Source organism: Rhododendron vialii, chromosome 13a, assembly GCF_030253575.1.
Source record: "Rhododendron vialii isolate Sample 1 chromosome 13a, ASM3025357v1".
In the NCBI taxonomy this organism is placed as follows: Eukaryota; Viridiplantae; Streptophyta; class Magnoliopsida; order Ericales; family Ericaceae; genus Rhododendron; species Rhododendron vialii.
Genome location: NC_080569.1, coordinates 6,980,506 through 6,998,050, shown reverse-complemented (window position 1 = coordinate 6,998,050; position 17,545 = coordinate 6,980,506). Strand labels below are relative to the sequence as shown.

General features: G+C 37.7%; 1 protein-coding gene across 3 annotated transcripts; it reads right to left on the bottom strand.

Annotated features, from left to right (window-relative positions):
• Positions 1 to 21: 21 nt before the first annotated feature.
• Positions 22 to 17,004, bottom strand: LOC131314259 (N-terminal acetyltransferase B complex auxiliary subunit NAA25). 3 transcript variants are annotated; one of them, XM_058342782.1, is made up of 19 exons: positions 16,622 to 17,004; positions 15,812 to 15,968; positions 15,601 to 15,719; positions 15,428 to 15,502; positions 14,186 to 14,279; positions 13,957 to 14,075; positions 11,314 to 11,384; positions 10,410 to 10,542; positions 10,137 to 10,312; positions 8,812 to 9,014; positions 7,568 to 7,698; positions 7,302 to 7,378; positions 5,486 to 5,560; positions 5,109 to 5,301; positions 3,323 to 3,442; positions 3,077 to 3,215; positions 2,831 to 2,871; positions 1,858 to 2,121; positions 22 to 1,135 (listed from the first exon to the last, which is right to left on the bottom strand). In XM_058342782.1, the coding sequence occupies exons 1-19, from the start codon at positions 16,766 to 16,768 to the stop codon at positions 443 to 445; spliced, it is 3,027 nt and encodes a 1,008-aa protein (XP_058198765.1). In that variant the 5' UTR covers positions 16,769 to 17,004; the 3' UTR covers positions 22 to 442. The 3 variants fall into 3 exon arrangements, with proteins under 3 accessions (XP_058198765.1, XP_058198767.1, XP_058198768.1); XM_058342784.1 differs by lacking the exon at positions 16,622 to 17,004 and having other exon boundaries at positions 15,802 to 15,934; XM_058342785.1 differs by lacking the exons at positions 15,812 to 15,968; positions 16,622 to 17,004 and having other exon boundaries at positions 15,428 to 15,498; positions 15,601 to 15,706.
• Between the last annotated feature and the right edge of the window lie 541 nt (positions 17,005 to 17,545).

The window sequence follows — 17,545 nt, the reverse complement described above, 5'->3', positions numbered from 1 at the left end:
ATAGAAAACCCAAACACGAAATGAACAAATATCCTCCCCACGAACATGTAAATTTTATCAATTTTACATCATCGATGAACAAGAAAATGAATGATACATTTCGCCAAAATTTATGAGTAAAGAATTAATGTTACAGCCCTGAACAACAGGGAAACATGCTCAAAAAAGAAACTACATGTTCAATTGTGTACACTGTGGAACAGAATCAAAATCCATTCCCAAAGAGAGAACAAATAAACAAGCCTCCAAAAAAAAGAGTACAGCACTCAACCAGATCCCACAAAGCGTAGCCTTTCGGCACAAGATCATTCTGAGGAAAGGAGATCAAGAAGAAGAACAAACCCATCTTTCCCAATTTTCAACCCAATCAGGTAACTTAAAGTACACGAAAGTCAAATCGAGGAACAACTTGCGCGACCACAAATAGATTGCTTCAAACTTTCTATATCGGCAGTTTCAGTCCCTGCAAAGATTTAACTTTCGATTCACAGATCCCGAGAAACTGGGACAGGACGGAACAATGTCCAGTCACTATCTTCCTCGCCACGTCAGCAGAACTCCAAGACTTCAATGCTTGAGAGATCCGATGACCAACTTCTAAATCATTCATGGATGAGATTGAAGTTTCTAGAATATCCAAAACCTTTCCAGGCCCCTCATTCTGTTCTTTCACCTGAATTGAGGAAAGTATGATTTCCACGTTTCCGTCCACTGGCATCTTGATTTGCTCCTTTAACCAATTCGCAACCTTCTCCAATACAGCACACATGCACTCGATCGAATCCCTGATTCCTTGAGACAGTTGGGAATTCGTCAGTTCTGTGGGGTTACCTTTCTTCTTCTTCTTTCCAGATGGAAGAGATGAACGGACACAAGACTGAATTATCAGACTATGCCAAGCCAAAGGTTCTGTAACCAATTGCACTAACAAAGGTAGACTGCAGCCGGGAGAGGTAACTAAGGGTCCAATGGATCTGAGCTTCTCCAGAATATAAATCTCTAGCAAAGAATTCACAATGTGCCAAGTACCGGGCCTACATGCATCTTTATCTGGCCCAAGCTTGTTTGAGCTCAGGTTCCAAGCATTCCAAAACACGGCAAAGTTCATCCAGTCAATCAGGTGTGAACTCAATGCCTGTCAAATAAAAAGGACTTTTTCAAACCAATTTTCATCCGTGCGCAAAAAGAGCTTAAATTTTTAGAAAACAACAAAGACAATCTACAAACTCAGAAAGCTGGCACTCATCATGGTTACCCATTCTTTTGTTGATTTCTTGGCATATGTGAACCTACGCCTTCACATGCCCTACTTACTAATGTAACTAATCATATCTGATTCACAACTTCGCCATGTTAAAACGCCAATGAAATGAATTACAGTAAGCACCATAGTGGAGTTCCTCTTGTCACCATGGTGGAATGCCTAGAAGAACTTAACCGCTAGGATAAAAATTTCTGGCTTTGCGTGTTTGATTGAACTACTAGTGAAAGAGAAATATAATCTCATAAGATAATAATGCTATTGAAAAGGATTTTATCCAACAGTTCATTAACCCAGACTGCATAAGTTCCAAGCAAACACAAGATATGTACTCTACTGGGATATTTATAGTCTGAGCCCATGCTTTGATCCGGACAAACAAACAGAGAACGTACTTCCAAGCAGGCTACAATTTGCGTATACAGGCAATTAACCTTTGTTACTGGAACATAGCACAAGTAATATGCGTCTCCAAAATACTACCCTCCTCGGTTGAAAAATAAACTAGAAGTGTCTGCCTTTAAAGGTAGCAAAGATATATTAATTTAATCAATGGCAAGGCCTTAAGACAAACAAAAAATCTAAATGGTAGATACCTCTGAAGACTTCCTGCCACTTGAAATCGCAAAAAGCACTTCTACTGCATCCTGGAAAGAGAATCCCAAGAATTTTGTATAGCGTTCCAGCAAAATCTGTAGCTCCAATGAGATCTTAGGGTCAAACACAGAACCATTAGCTTCAATACTTTCCTTGAGCGGCAAGGAAGCAGACCTCACAGACAGATAAATCATTCGAGGAAGAAGGGATCTCCTCTCAACGGCTTTTGGCACATTTGCTTCAGTTTGTTTAATATATTGTTGCTGCCACAAAACATAAGGACTAAGCAAACAGGATGATTTCAAAAATAGGTGGCAATGAAATTAACAGTAACTCAAATGGCATTGGTGTTTACAAAAGTTGCATTTCAGGAACATATTGTGTGCAGAGCGCACGTATATACACAGACAAGAAATAATACATAAAATGAAATTCTCAGAATCTCAATGTGGAAGGTAAGTTGTTTGGAATCTAGGATTTCAGCAACAGGGTTCAAAATATAATAAAATTGGGTTCACAAGAATAGATACTGTGAGTTTATTTTCTAGTTTTTGACCTCGACAAAAGCACATCCACGTATGAATAACATCACCTCACCAATAACAAAAAATTCACTCCACTTAAGATAAAAAGCCTATAATTAAAGCTAAACAAGTGCGCACACACAATCTCCACAAAAAATTCTGATGCAGAATTGTTAATGCCATCTACCGGCTGAATAGCATGATGACTCTTCCAATTGGACTCAAGCTCCCTTAACTCATGCAGCTGATAGACTACCTTAGCAGTCCTACCATAGATTCCATAAAGTTAAAGATGATAATTCATCCTAACAAGTTGGAAGAAGACCTTTAGAAAAGTAATTTGCTCCTACTTCAATTTTGATGAAGTCTTTTAAAATTTCCCACTTATGCTTCATCAAAAAACCAACCAGCAAATTAATGTAAATAATTAGGGGCTAAATCTCCATACCTTGCTTTCCCTTGGAAAGTAGGATACTCCTTCAAATGGTCCTGCAATCAAGGATAAACAGCTATTTAGCCCAATTCTAACAGAAAGAAAGGAAACAAGATTTCAACTTTAAAGATGAACCCTGGGTTTCTTTTATTAAAAAACTATAATTTGGGGGGAGGGGATGGGGGAGATAAAATCAAGAGTCAGACACAAATATCTGTGTTGACATAATAATACATATCAAAGAGTTGGAATTATATCAACCTAACAGATAATTTTTGTCATAGGTTGGCGTCCACCAAGGCCGAAACTGCAAATCCTCATTGAAAGTCAAAGATTTGCTTCCGATCTCACTTGAGACCTCGAGAAAATCAGCTCCACATTTCAAGCTTTCAAGGACAATCTAGAAGAAAATGAACAAATGTGAACTTTAAGTGAACCATGTACGCGTACAATAAAACCAAGGGCATCAAAAGTAAGCATTGGAGAAACATAAAAGAGAAAAAATACCTCTTCCTCTTCAATGTTATCTGCAGTCCTCTTTAGCTGTAGAATTGGTGCTTCAATCTTTGCCATTAAATATTGACTGGAGCGTTGTAATCTTTCTTTAAATTGCACAAATTCAATAACCTAAGATGAATAGATTGAAGCTATCACGGTTGCATCCCATCTTGATAATCTGCTAGACTAGCAATAGTAACTCAAATTGTGACTTTTTCCTTTTTTGCATAGGAAAAAAAATGGAAGAAACTTTTTTTTAACATTCCCTTGAATGCAGATTGCAGAGCACACAAAAGTAAAAATACAAAAACAAAAATGGAAGATTGTTTCCTTTTCGGTTGGCAAATACTCGCCACTTACCATCCCAGCTTGTGTAACACCTTTACATCACAGTATCACACCCTTTCTGTCCTAAGTTATCACACTCTTCAGGAATCAATATTGATATGTGGTGAAGGAAAAGACATTAAGCCTGGTATCTGCTACGGGCACATTCTGTTACAAACAACAAGGACAAGGGAACAGCCTTGCCTTAGGAATCGTAGTCCTCCAAAGCAACCTGGTTACTTACGGGATACTAAGCACAGGAGAACAGTGTCAAAGCTTATAGCCTTGTAGCTTACTTATAGCTTATAGCTTTGACACTGCACAACTTTCTCGAAGAGGATCCCTGCACAACTTTCTGAAAACAAATGGCAAGGGGTTATAGACTTGTAGCTTTCTCTCAGTCCAATGCTGAAAGTATCAATCCTGACCAACACCGTTATCCAGCAACCAGACATTTTACTACCAGAAATATACCTCTTGAAAAGTTACACAAAATATCTTTCCCATTTACCATCACATATGAATAAAGGTGAAAGAATTCCTTTCTTTTGTCCACCCAGATATCAACAACCTAGGACCCAAAACAATTCCTTTGTATTTGACCCTTCTAGCAAGTAAACTTCAATTACAAATGAACCTACTTGATTCAAAAGCAAAACTCCACTCCTTGCAATAGTGCACTCCTAATCTGTGCCTCCCCGAGTCCCCACCCTCACTCAACACACACAAACACGAGGTTTGGCCTCCAGAAAACAAAGAAAATTGAGTGAACACTCCAGAAGAAGATAATAACGAATGAAACCATTTGGTCCATACCGACCATCTCCAGGCAAAGTGAGCCCAACCACCTCCTTCAGATGTCGTCTTGCTGTAATATGTGATGTGTACAAGGGTTGCACCGCCATCTCAAAGGCACCATTTCACATTTACATAGTCTCTTAAGCGCCCCAAAAAGTGAAGAATCCAGTGCTTATTTTAGGTCTGAAGCAGCAATCAGATGGTTCGACGGGTCATACTAACTTCTACAATAATATCTCAAGGACAAAACACCACAAACAAGTCCCTGAATGCATAGCATCTCTTAATATAGATTAGATCTCTTTTTGGATGCAAGCATGAGTGTGTCTGTGCACGGCTTGTGACTCATGAGTGAGAGAAAGAAAGACCATAAGATTAGGAAAAGGAGCAAAAAGCCCAAGAGACAAGTTGATAGTGGAAGAAAGAAACACGGTACAACCATATCCAGATGCTAAATTAAGTGTGAAAAGAACCAGTTCCAAGAAAAATAGAAAGAAGAAGAAGAAACACAGTACGACCATATCTAGATGCTATATTCAGTGTGAAAAGAAGGCAACGCCAAACAAGAAACTGCTTCAACTACCACCTGATAAAACAATAAATATATCATCTCATCCATAAACAAAATGTCATCAAAGAGGAAAGAAAAACCAAAAATTATCTCACGTACTTTTGAGTAATTTCGATGACGATATGCAAGGAACGTAAGATCGGCAGATTCTCGGAAGTGTTCATCCATGAATTTCAGATAATCCCCCAATAGCTCACCTACATCTACCCAAAGGGGAGATATCAACATCTGGGGTAATATGTGATGGGAAACAGTTTCCAGCAAGATATTCTTCACGTCCAAAGACTTGTACCTATACAGGGGACGAACAGTCAATATCATACCTAAACAAGTAGATGCTGGGAAATCCAAAAGTCAAGGCACTAGCATTTGTATGTAACTAGCAATAGCAGATAAAAGGAATAGATGTATATGAAATGAAAGAAAAATCTCATCAACTCAAAATGAAGGTTGTCAAGTAATAGAACCAAGTTTACCATTGATATGCTAATGAAAGGGCGCCCCAATGAGAATACAAGTGCAACAATAAAATCTTGTACTGCCATACATATCTGCAAAAACGATCATTATACATGTTATTCCACAAACAAATTTCTAACATTATAAATGACGAAATTAGTGAAGGAATAATTCCTGGCTTATAAATCATTTAGTATTCATATACTATACCACAAACAGAAGAGAAATGTCAATGTATGGGTCCAACATCAACCCCTGTTTTATTCGCCACAATACAACATTGCTGATATGATATGCAATTTGGATATAAATTCATCAAGATAATCTCTTGAACAGGTTATCATGGCAAGCCACCAAAATGGTAGATTGGCAAACAAATTTAAGCATCATTTATTTCCTCTAAAAAAAATGTAGTAGACAATGAAGATCTCTAAACAGTTAATAATAGGAACACTGTGTATACTGTATAGACAATCATGATGGGAGTATGCTTTGAAGTGCTTATGTCAGTCAGAATGCAATGTTCAGATGCTCCTAATCATGCAAATCAAGCAGATGTAGAGGACCAGCAGATCAAAGAAAATGCGCAAGAAGAAAAGGACAAAAAGAAGCCCCTTCATTTTGAAGCATTATGCAAGAGATCAACAAAAAGGCTTATCTTATTTCTGCACCAAAAACTCAAACTGGGAGTCTAGTTATTCAGCACGATTTTTGAGGAAATTTCCTGGATACTGAAGAAACCAGACCACCTTCGAGAAAAGCAACTCACACTGACACACTTTAAAATACATGATAGTGCTACTAGTCAGCAGTGCACACAGCATAATATCCCACAAAAAGCTAGTCTGGCAAAATAGGACACTTCCACAGTTGACGTCAGCCTATTAGACACTCGTCAACCAGGCATCGTATCAACCAGTCTTCCCTAGACGACTACGCAAGAGTAGGGCTGCAAATGAACCGCACTGTAGGAAAACTGCTCAAGCTCTGGTCACTTAAGTCTCATAATGACCTTGTTCGTTTTGGGTTTTGAGGGAGGTTTTTAAGAGTAATGAGTGGAGAGAGATAGAGAGAGATAATGTACTGGGGACCATGTGCAGGGGTTTTGCATACCCAAATCAAACAAGCCCAATATGTCCTAGTGCGGATATGTGATGATAAGTGCTAATGCATCATTCGCCTATCAGATTGCTTCCAAGGAGCCCACACAACGTCATTTAAGGGTATGTATGTCATTTTGAGTCCTTTGTAGTAGAGGGTCTATAAATAGGAGTCTAGAGTGCTCATTAGGTAACTTTTGATATATTGATAATAGATATTTGAGAGTTTTTGCTCCTTGAATTCCCATTTGAGGGATTTATCACTCTTATGGAAATCTATCCTTGATTTTCTTTGCATCAAATAGATAGGATAATGGATATTTTCTCCATGGTCATAAAACAAACACAGTAGTTGCGGTGGTATCTAAGCTCGTATATGAGTTAAAATAAATTATACATACAACGTGGACAATCTCCTAAATCATTATACCATTATCTATCTGCCAATAGACTCATCTTTACCAGAACTATCGCTAACATATAAGTTGATGGGTCTTGAAAACTGAACAATGTTATAAAGTGAAGATCCAAATGATCAAACTGACAAAGAAATCCTTGATATGACCTTGACTTTCAGAGTTTCAATGGAATCTAGATCACTATTACAAAATTAAATGAAAAACCACATCCCTTCTGCTATTCAAGAAAGAGCAGCAATCGAATAGTTGAGACAATACTCCGATAAATGGTTGAAATGACAGCAAAGCCAGGAAATAAGAAAATAACTTCTGACCTCCGTATAGTTAACCCAAACTCCAGAACCATAACTGACTCCACCAAATAGCCGAGATCCTTAGTACGCCAGAATAACTATGGCCAAAAAGCAGATTTAAAGATGTCAACATAAGCCTAAAATCTAAGAACACAATTACACTAGATGTAAAGGAATACTCTAAGCAACCTGACAACAGGACTTTAGCAATCCCATGTGACAAAAAAAAGATAACAGGAAATTGCAACAAAATAAGTTCCAAATATTCGCAAACATAAGATGCATACCTGAACCAAAATGTTAGCCACCATAGACAGAAGATCTTCACCATGCATACTCTCTTGCACATCCAAGTCCTTCGAAAGTGGAAGGTTCTTACAGTACATTTCCGCCATTCGTACAGCTATGTCCCCAAGTTCTGAAGGAGATCTGGAGTCAATATTCTACGGGCGAAGTGCACGAGGATAAAAAACCTTGATATTGCAAATTGTCCCGTGCATTTTTCATATTCTTTTCCCCTTTGTACCAACAGTAAAGCTAAATTCGAAGATGATAACAAGCAAATAAAGCAGCAGAGCAACTGGTAAGAAGTAAACTCCAAAACACAACTACATGGAATAGGTGATCTAGAACTTCAGATCTACAGGGAATATCCACTGAAATTCTGAGGATGGATGTAAAAGCAAAACAAGGTAAGCCAGAAGGGGTGTGATTTTGGAAAGGATTTATCCAATTCGCCGTATAGTAATGACTAATGACTGACGAGTAGTTGACCAGATTTTTTCGACAGGAGGAAGACTGAAGTAGTTCGGAATCCTCTTTTGAGAAGGTATACTCAAAATTAGGAAATAGTCACGCAGAAAATAGAAGACAGAACAGAAGGGGAGACAAAAAACAAAGAAAAAAAAGAAGGCAATCCAATAAAATTCATTTAGTGATAATTTCTCCTTTCTTGGCTGGATGATGCAAGGGGTGAAGAAATTTCCAGTTACCAAAGTAAGCACGCATTAATTTCCATTTGGCCAGAGCCTCTGGTACATTAAGTCTATTTATAGTTTATGGGCACTTACTTCCCTCACATTTTCACCTTTTTTGCCGCAAAGGAATTAAAAAGGTCAACATCCTGCACACCTGTCTCTTTACTTTTAGTTAAATTTAGTTATTATACAAATAGAAACCATGTCAAGAAAAACCTCAGGAAAATTCAGACCATATAATGCTGTTCAAAAAAAAATTCACACCATATGAGGAATTGTGTTCTCCTTCCGAGCGTTCATTGAGTAACAAACAATTACAAATCTGTAATTCTCACAGACTCGAAACCACACAAAGGCCAAGCAATAGAACAAGAAGTTAATGAGGGGGCAGAAAATAAGTTGCAACAAACCTGCTTAAATCTAGCAGCGGGGCTTAAGGATTAATTGTATTAGCACTAAATCAAGGGCATGATAACTTTACCATAGGACAAGAAGATCCATTATTGATGTGAAGAATATCATAAATTGTACACACGATTAACTAAAAGGCATACCTCTTGCTGAGAGAGTGAAGAAGTTGCCAACAGACTCTTGAATTTTCAAAAGGGTTAGCGACTGTCCAAGCGCTTTTGTCGGCATTGTTGCAGGAGGTTCAATGGTTTCCATTAACATCTTCAAAAGGAGTGTCGATTTATCACGAGGTAGAACTTCAAGAAACACCTCAACATCAGAAGCGAAGCAAGCCAAGTAACCGAACCTGTACAAAGAAAACAAAATTACTAAAAAGTCGAAGCCTCCTGCATCAATTTGCACATTAAGCATCATACACTTGTACTATACAAAGCAAAATAGAAAATCCTAGCACATGCTCCACGTGCCTATCTTGAATAATCAATAGACTAGAACTGTTGGACAAAAATAACTAGGTTACAAAATCAAATAATTATTCGAAAGTGCTAAGGGCACCGACGGTGCACAGACCAGCATGCGGGGCCCACTCCGGGTCCCCCGTGGAAGATCCAAGCCATTCAATAATTTTAAAAAAAAATGAGTGGGCCTGTGAAAAATCAGCTTAATTGGATGTGTAGGTGCTCAATCCAATCTTCCAATTTTTCATCCAAATTCAGGATCCTGAATGAAAAATTGCAAGATTGGATCGAGCACCTACACATATCCAATTAAGTTGATTTTTCATGGACCCACTCGATTTATTTAAAATTATTGATGCCTTGTTGGATGGAGTTTTGAAAATTTTTAAGTTTGGTTTTTGGGTAATGAGTGGAGAGAGAAACTAGAGTAATAATTAGGGATAGAGATAATAAATAGAGAGAGATAGAGAGAGAAACGAGAATATGATTGGAAAGAAATGAGAGTAATGATTGGAAGTATGGGTAATGAGTGTTTTTTGGAAAAAAAAATTTCAAAATGTCATCCAAACAAGGCATGAATGGCTCGGATCATCAGTGCAAGACCCCAGTGGGCCCTGCCCCGCGTGCCGGGGTGTGCACTGTCGGTGGCCGTAGTCGGGTTGATAATTATTGACTGGTGAAAGAACAGATGACTGTAAAGAAGGCCAACTGACAGACAATTTAGCTAAGCCTCACAAAAATTAAACAGCGGATTTATATGCACCAATTAAACAGAGTTCGAATTTAGTAAATATCAATCGGACACTTCTTTTCTCAGCCAACCCATAGTGGCTGCAAGTTACTGCAAGACCAAGAGGTCCAAGATATGTACATGGTCATCAATATTCAATACAATAGCATAACTGACTACACATATTAACAGAGTGAAATAGAAATATATACGAGGGACTGTTTTTTTATAAGCAGCAAAAGAAATTATTTTCCTGAAAGGATTTAAAGTTGCAATATACCTGCAATAATATTGCATCAATGCCTCTACTAATTTTTCATCATCTCCCTTTCCGAACAAGAACTTCCTCCTCTCAATTTCAAGATTTGCCAAGTACGGACATCTTATGACATCATTACTAGCAGAAGCCAGTAACTTTTGTACAAGAGCTGATGCATTTGACATACGGGCATCAAACTGCACATCCAAGTCACGCAAATGAAATTCAGAAAAGTTTGTAGGGAAAAACTGTATCAAACTACAAGAGTCATAATGGAAAAGCTAAAATGTGCACCACTTCATCTGTCAAGTGGGAAAGCTTGCAGTCCAATGGATTAGATCGATGAATAGGATCACCATTACACCAGCTACTGTCATCCTCCAGCAAACAGCCTAAGTAATGCAGGAAACACTCCCAATCATCAGGGCTGCCAGATGAAAGAAACCAAATTAATGGTTGACAATAAATGTGCAGAAGTACCAATGTACCATTAATTGTATCAGAAAGAGCAGCGTAACGATGGAATCAAGAGTCCAGATAAATGCAATGCAAGAAACCCAAATCATTGATAAAAGAATGTGGACAAGATGCTGCAAGGATCACAACTCATAGAACTGTCTAAGGAAGGATCCCATAGAGAACCCATATAATTGTATTAGTATGTCACGCAGAACATGAAAATGTCAATGTAGTAAATGCGGGAATCTCAACTCATCTGTGAGATGCTGAGCCACATGGCTATATACATTTCATTAAGGCATATGCTTGGACTAATTAGAATCGGTTTACCAAGAGCTTTTGGGGCTTTATTTAGCGGCTCTTTTGGTCTCTGTGCAATTTTTTGACACATCAACAATTTGTTTCTTCTTTTTCAGGGCGTCAGACTAAAAGCCCGTTATTGATCATCCAACCTATTTAACCCATACGCAATATACTGAATAGTAATTGGCAACTATCCCCCACAATTTAATGAGAATCCATTTGTTGAATACGTCTCTCTTAAATTATTACCCAACTGCTAGACTAATCAATAGAAGAGAAGCAGAATGCTCTGTAACTTATTAACCTGCTCAATCAAGAGACTCAAAGCTAAAGAACTAAAAAAGGAAGATGCAGTAAAAAGTAAAACCAAGCAAACCAAGTAAGAATATAGATGATGTCAGCTATACTAATCACAAAGCAACTTCTGCAAGCTTACCACAGTTCTAAAACTTTCTCATATATATCAGCAGCAGCAGCGTAATCACCTGCCCTAGCAAGAAGCCTTCCCTGTCAACTTAAAGTTAAAGAGTACGAGTTTATAAGAAGCAAACAACGTATAGAATTAAGATCTTCCATGACAATATAGTCATCACAGAATGAAGCAAATTTGAATGTTGAAACATAACAGATCCAGCATAGCACCACTGGATAATGGTATTCAACGTGCTCCACATACTTGAGTTCCCTAACATCTTTTAGCCCAAAAAAGCCTATTTTTATCACATACGGGTTGTGGAGGAAATGAAGTAGCAACTTCTGTACAGACACCAGAAAGTATCTTCTGTTTGATATTCCATTGGGCATAAAAGCTTCATAGTAGACCTAGAAATAAATGGTTGTGGAATTGAAAGCAAATAAGAATGTGAAATGGCTATACCTAATAAGTAATAGCTTTGAGGTAATCTATAGAATAGAATGTCCTTTCAGTCATGTCCCCGTATGCACGTAAGGGCGGAGCAGAGCAATCACGTAAACCAAAACCCTTATAGAAACCCATTCAGGTTTCAACTTTTCTCCTGTAACAGAACCCACCCTAATAACGAACTTCTCGAATCGATATTGATATAGTGAGGATAGGGGCAGTAGAAGTGACTGATGTTTATTTAGGTACTCTGCCATCTGAAATACCTCTATTTCTTTCCAAGAAAATTTGTTAATCCGCAACTAAACCAAAAATACTTCATAAATGAATTACAAGGCTAGGACTTGTATACTATTGGATATGAGTACAAATGAAAGGCTGTTGACACGTGACGGTGAATTACAGGAAAACCATGAGAGGTAAGAGGATTTCACAGTGGAGAGCAAGAAGAAACTTCTGACATAATACCTTAACACCAAAGAATTGCTCTCATGAGATTAAATAACAGAACGGATCAATTCCGAGTAAAACTCTACCTATAAAGAATTTAACCAAACTCTAATCTCACACGTCCCTTAAAATCGGAAGGTTCCCCCAGCATTTGTGAACATTGTACCACCATCATGCAAGGTGACACACTTGTCATTAGATGAGCTTGTTTGTTAGCCAAAACCCAATTTCAATACTTCTATTGAAATTGAAGGAAACAAAAAGGTATGGATCCATCAGATATTCGGATGTGAAATCTTTAGGTACTGGGCGACAACTTCTCACCAAAAGGTCTGTTACCCTTTGTTTGGACATTCTCTTCTCCGGTCGCTTCAAGATCTACTCTTTCTTGGGATGCCACCTTTGAGCCTTGTAGCCTTGGGCGATGTTTGTTTTAAGCTAAACAAATATCTCGTATACCAATCCCATGTTTGGCAATTTCTTTTGAATCCATTGAGGCCCTCCGGATTACTTGTCCCGCAAAAAGACAGCTTTTAGAAGAGGAGGACAATATGTAAATGGCCGTAAAATCCTATCTAATATCCCATAAAGAAAATTCCTTTAAATTCTGTCTGTAACTCCATGATGCTACATTTCCTCTGGACTCAGATCCCCATCTGGAACAAACATAGGCTCGCAGAAAAAATGGAATATCATCGAGATCAAATGTTAGTTCTCGGATTTGTATAACTTCAAGAGGCACTGAGAAAATCTTACCTAAGATGATTTTATAGTCAACCCAAATAATTGATGGCAGAATTTCAGCTTTTAATACAATTAAGAGCAGTTGCTTTTAATAATCTGATCATACAGGAAGTACTCAGTTGCTTACTTTAAAAAACATCTTTGTCTTGCACAAAGTAAGGTTGTGGAGCTATTTCTAAGCTTATCATGATTCGTGGGAATTCGATGAAATTATCATAGATACCCAGTTTACGAATTAAATACCATTTTTATGCCGCTGAATGTTTACAAGCACAAGGTATGCCTACAGGCCATAAAATGGCTAGAACAGGTAGTTAAATGTTCTTCTGATACCTACAAATCAATCCTGAACCAACGCTATGCTGGATAAGTCAATATAATGAAAAATGTATCGCCATTGAAGTTGTTACGGACAGTTGTTAAGTAATGAAATGTTAGCACACATCAGAATTGGTGACGAACTGGAGCCTCTCATTCAAATATTCAAGACATGCCTAAACAAGTATGCTGGCATGACAGATTGAGATCAGAAAGTCTATGGGTACATACATTCATGTACATACACCACGTACATACGCACTTTAGACCTGTCTCGGGTCCTATAAAAATTATCCGAACAGCTCATTTTGTTCAAAATAGTTTATTTACGGTCCTCGTAAAAAATCAACTCAACCCGATATCGGTAAAGGCGTTTACGATACATCCAACTTTGCTCTATAATTCAGGCCTGGATTCTAAAGCAAAAGCGAATGTTTCGTAAACGCTTTTACCGATATCGGGTTTGAGTTAATTTTTCACATAAATCATAAACAAACTATTCTGAACAAAATGAGGGGCTCGGATCTTTTTTGTCGGACTTGATACTGATTTAAAGTGCGTATGTACGTGATGTATGTACATGAGTGTATGTACCTATAGCAACACTCAATTGAGATATAGTCATTAGCATGTATAGAACTAACTCCAGGTGCCTATTTGCTAATTAATGGATGACACCAGATAAAAGAAAGCTGCATAAAGTACCTGCATCCGTAATCTATCAACTTCAATCATTATAAGTGATCCTAATTTTCCAGAAAGAACTTCCAAAGCATCACCGAACTTGGATTGCTGTTCCAATAGAGAAACGTAGACAATAAGAGCTGCAAGAGATTCCATCATTTAGTGTGAAGAGCTAACAGAAATAATACAACAGTAACCAGACAGATTTCAGATTATAAGCCGAAAGGCCCGAAAGAAACACAAATTGCACCTTCTGGCTCGTGCAAGCTATGAGAAGCAATGTGCTTTTTCAGCAAACCTTCAGCTAAAAGTAACAACTTCTCTCCACCATTGCCACATAAAACCTGAAACAAGCACCGTGCATTTTTTAACATAACGAACTAGCAATAGACCTTCACAAACTCGGGAACAATGGCTTAAAAAAGCTAGAAGGTACAATGAAAATAAATCATGGTCCATGCGTACTTTTTGCATACAAATTTCTCTTATCCGTGTCTACAAACATTCTAGCATTAATAATTCCCAAAGAGCCAATAATATCTTTTTACTCTTTCTAGATCCCATGATACAAGTTTACATTTTTATTTCACGGCAAGTTTCTAACCCACGGACTAGAAATTCACCAACTTTTTCTATCTAACAAACTTGCATTTTGTCACACAGACATGGGTAACGTTATTTCATCCATCTTTGGAAGGTAATTAAAAGATCAAAAAGCTACTTGCTTATCTAATGATCAAACTGTATGGAGGGGATTTTAGTTCCGAAATAGTTCAATAAAATGGGTTTTGACTAAACTACAAAAAGGAAAACGCTAAAGAAATGGAGCGCGGCTAGCACTCTTTGCATTTTTTATATCAAGCAAAAAGGTGAAACAAGAAAAGAACATCATACAGTTAACAAACAAGTCAGAATAAAATGATGCAGTGAAACAAAAAAGATTGAAATGAGTGAGATTTTGACAGATGGCAAACTGACAGCAAGATTTATAAAAGCAATTATAGTGCTGTTACTCTTAGCAAAATTGTTTTCTTAATGACAGCATTTTGTCAGGGCAAAATGCTGGATAAAGTAGTTATAGAAAGTCATAATATTGAAAATAATTCTTCCGATTAAATGAAAAAATATTTAATAACCTAAGAGATGCAACTATGCAAGTAGGCTCAAAGGATTGCACAACCATCGTAAGTGGACCTTTTGAAATTACAGAGAACTAAGAGTGACGTTCTACCATTAGGATAACTAATACGATAAAACTTGAAGCAATAGTTTAAGCAGTTGTTTCATTTGTATTTAAGTAACATTTATTGCACTTTCAGTATCATTTGATGTTGTACGACCTGTTGGAAATAAAGATCCACCTTTCTCAGTCGTTGATGCACAACCACAGAGATAGCAATTACTAGTAAATCATAAGTTTTCTCTACTCATGGGTCCAAAATTTCCATTGCAAACTGGGAAGCACAAACACTTTAGGAAAGGGAGGCTTCACCTGTAACTGAATGCTACAAACTGACCAAAGCAAGAACCTTTCTTCACCTACAATCTTGTACATTTTGATAGCTATCTGCCAAGAAATGAAACTCAAATAAGGTTTATCCCAAACATTGCAGAATCCGTATGCATACAGAAGGCAAAAATTACTGATTGTCAGATGCCATCAACCTGTTGCTGCTTCACAAAAGAGTATTCGCGAACGTAACAGTTGAAAAGCCCCATCATTAATTCCAAATTGTTTGGAAACTTCCCACAGGCATACTCGTAACAACTAGTAGCCATGTCCACTGCCAACATAAACCGCTTATAAATATATTATTTGGTATTTACAAATATAATTCATCACTTTGGAGGTATGTAAAGTAGTACATGTACTGACAATGATCAAGTCGTTGGAATACAATCTGCAGCGTGCTGAGAGTTAGATCATCAATGAAGATGGAGTCGCTGGTGTATAATAGCTCTTTGGCATTTAAGCAAACAGACAGAGCTTCATCACATTTACCAATCCTCTCCAAAATGAGAGCCTTAAGTGCCTGCATTATACTCAAACAAAAAAATGAGAACCCTGCTCGACCTTGAGCTTAGATTACAACATATTCATCTACATACTAGACATAGATACGCTTAATAGGCCAAGAACCCGATCAATAAGGCAAGTAAGCACAAGGTGGCGTGTTGAAAATAAAAAGTAAAAATTCCACACTCCTCTTATCTAAACCTAATGCTCCATTGTATGCTCCATTGTAGTGAATTCAATATATGTTTTTTTTTCCTTTGGTAAGCAATAGAAGCTAAATCTCAGTGGATCGTGGCAGCAAGGTTACTCTGCCACTTGTGATAGAATTCAACAAAAGTTACACCCAATATTTATAACAACTTACAACTACATATGCACAGAAAGAAAGAAATAGCCAAATTATACTTAGCTTGGTGGCTTTGAAACCTTGGAAACCATAAACCACAAAGTTAGGGTTTGGAAATTCGAATCAGACGAAAATAACACTGCATAACTTCTTGTGTTGTTTCCTTTAAAAATCTAACACTGCGTCAATTCCACTTAAAAAAAAACCTCTCGCACTGACTATATCGAACGGTTCAGCTGCATTCATCTAAATCACTGCGAAACCTCGTGTATACAGCCGAATAAATTGGATTTGCATGTACAGATGAGTACGAAGAGACTTACGAGAGCGTAGGGAGAGTTTGGGTATTTAGCCAGAAGAGAAGCGGAGCTCTTGAGAGCATTCTTGTACTGGCGTGAGTCGATGGCGTCCCAAATTGGTCGAACCCGACGCTCCGGTATGCCACCGGCCATGCCGAACTTCGACGCCATTCAGAGCCTGGGTTTGGGGATGATTGCGAATATCCTGAAGCTAGAACCCTCTGGTTTTTCTCTCTCCTGGTCGATCGGTGGAGATCAGAAGGAGGTGATGAGAGTCAGAGAGAGGGAGAGAGGTGACGAGCGGGATTTTACTAGGTTTGGGAGCAGGCTTTGTCGGAGGGGAAGTGAAGTGTTGGGAAACCTAGTCCGTGTTTGGAGAGCAATTTTAGTAATGGTTTCTGGTGTTTGGATACGGTGATAAGTGCATCCACACCACTATCGCTATTCCTCATTGAAAGTTATAATAAAGAGCAAAAGGGGCAAAACTCTACTGCATCAGTCTCGTTTCCTCAATCGCTATTGTGCAATTTGATTAACTTTGCTACAGTTGCTCGTGAGAATAAAAGAGCCACTGTTCATCAAACTATCTACTATTTTACTATTTAATTTGTACCCACAAATGAGTCTTTTGTTATTCTATAAAATCTTTTCTGATAATATGATGTTCGAATCAGCTTGCGCCCACCTTAACTAATTTTTGAGCCCTGAAGGTGCAAAAATTTTATTTTTCTGATCATTCTATCATAAATGATCATAATTAATTTTTATCTCTAGGACTCTCATAATTAAGTATTTGCTTTTATTTGGGACCCTGTAGAGCAAAAACTTGATTATGAAAGTTTTAGAGGCAAAAATTAATTATGACTCTTTAAGATAAAATGATAAAAAAGAAGAAGATATTCATACTAGTTCAAACAGATTAAAAATTAGATCACCTAATTTTTTATC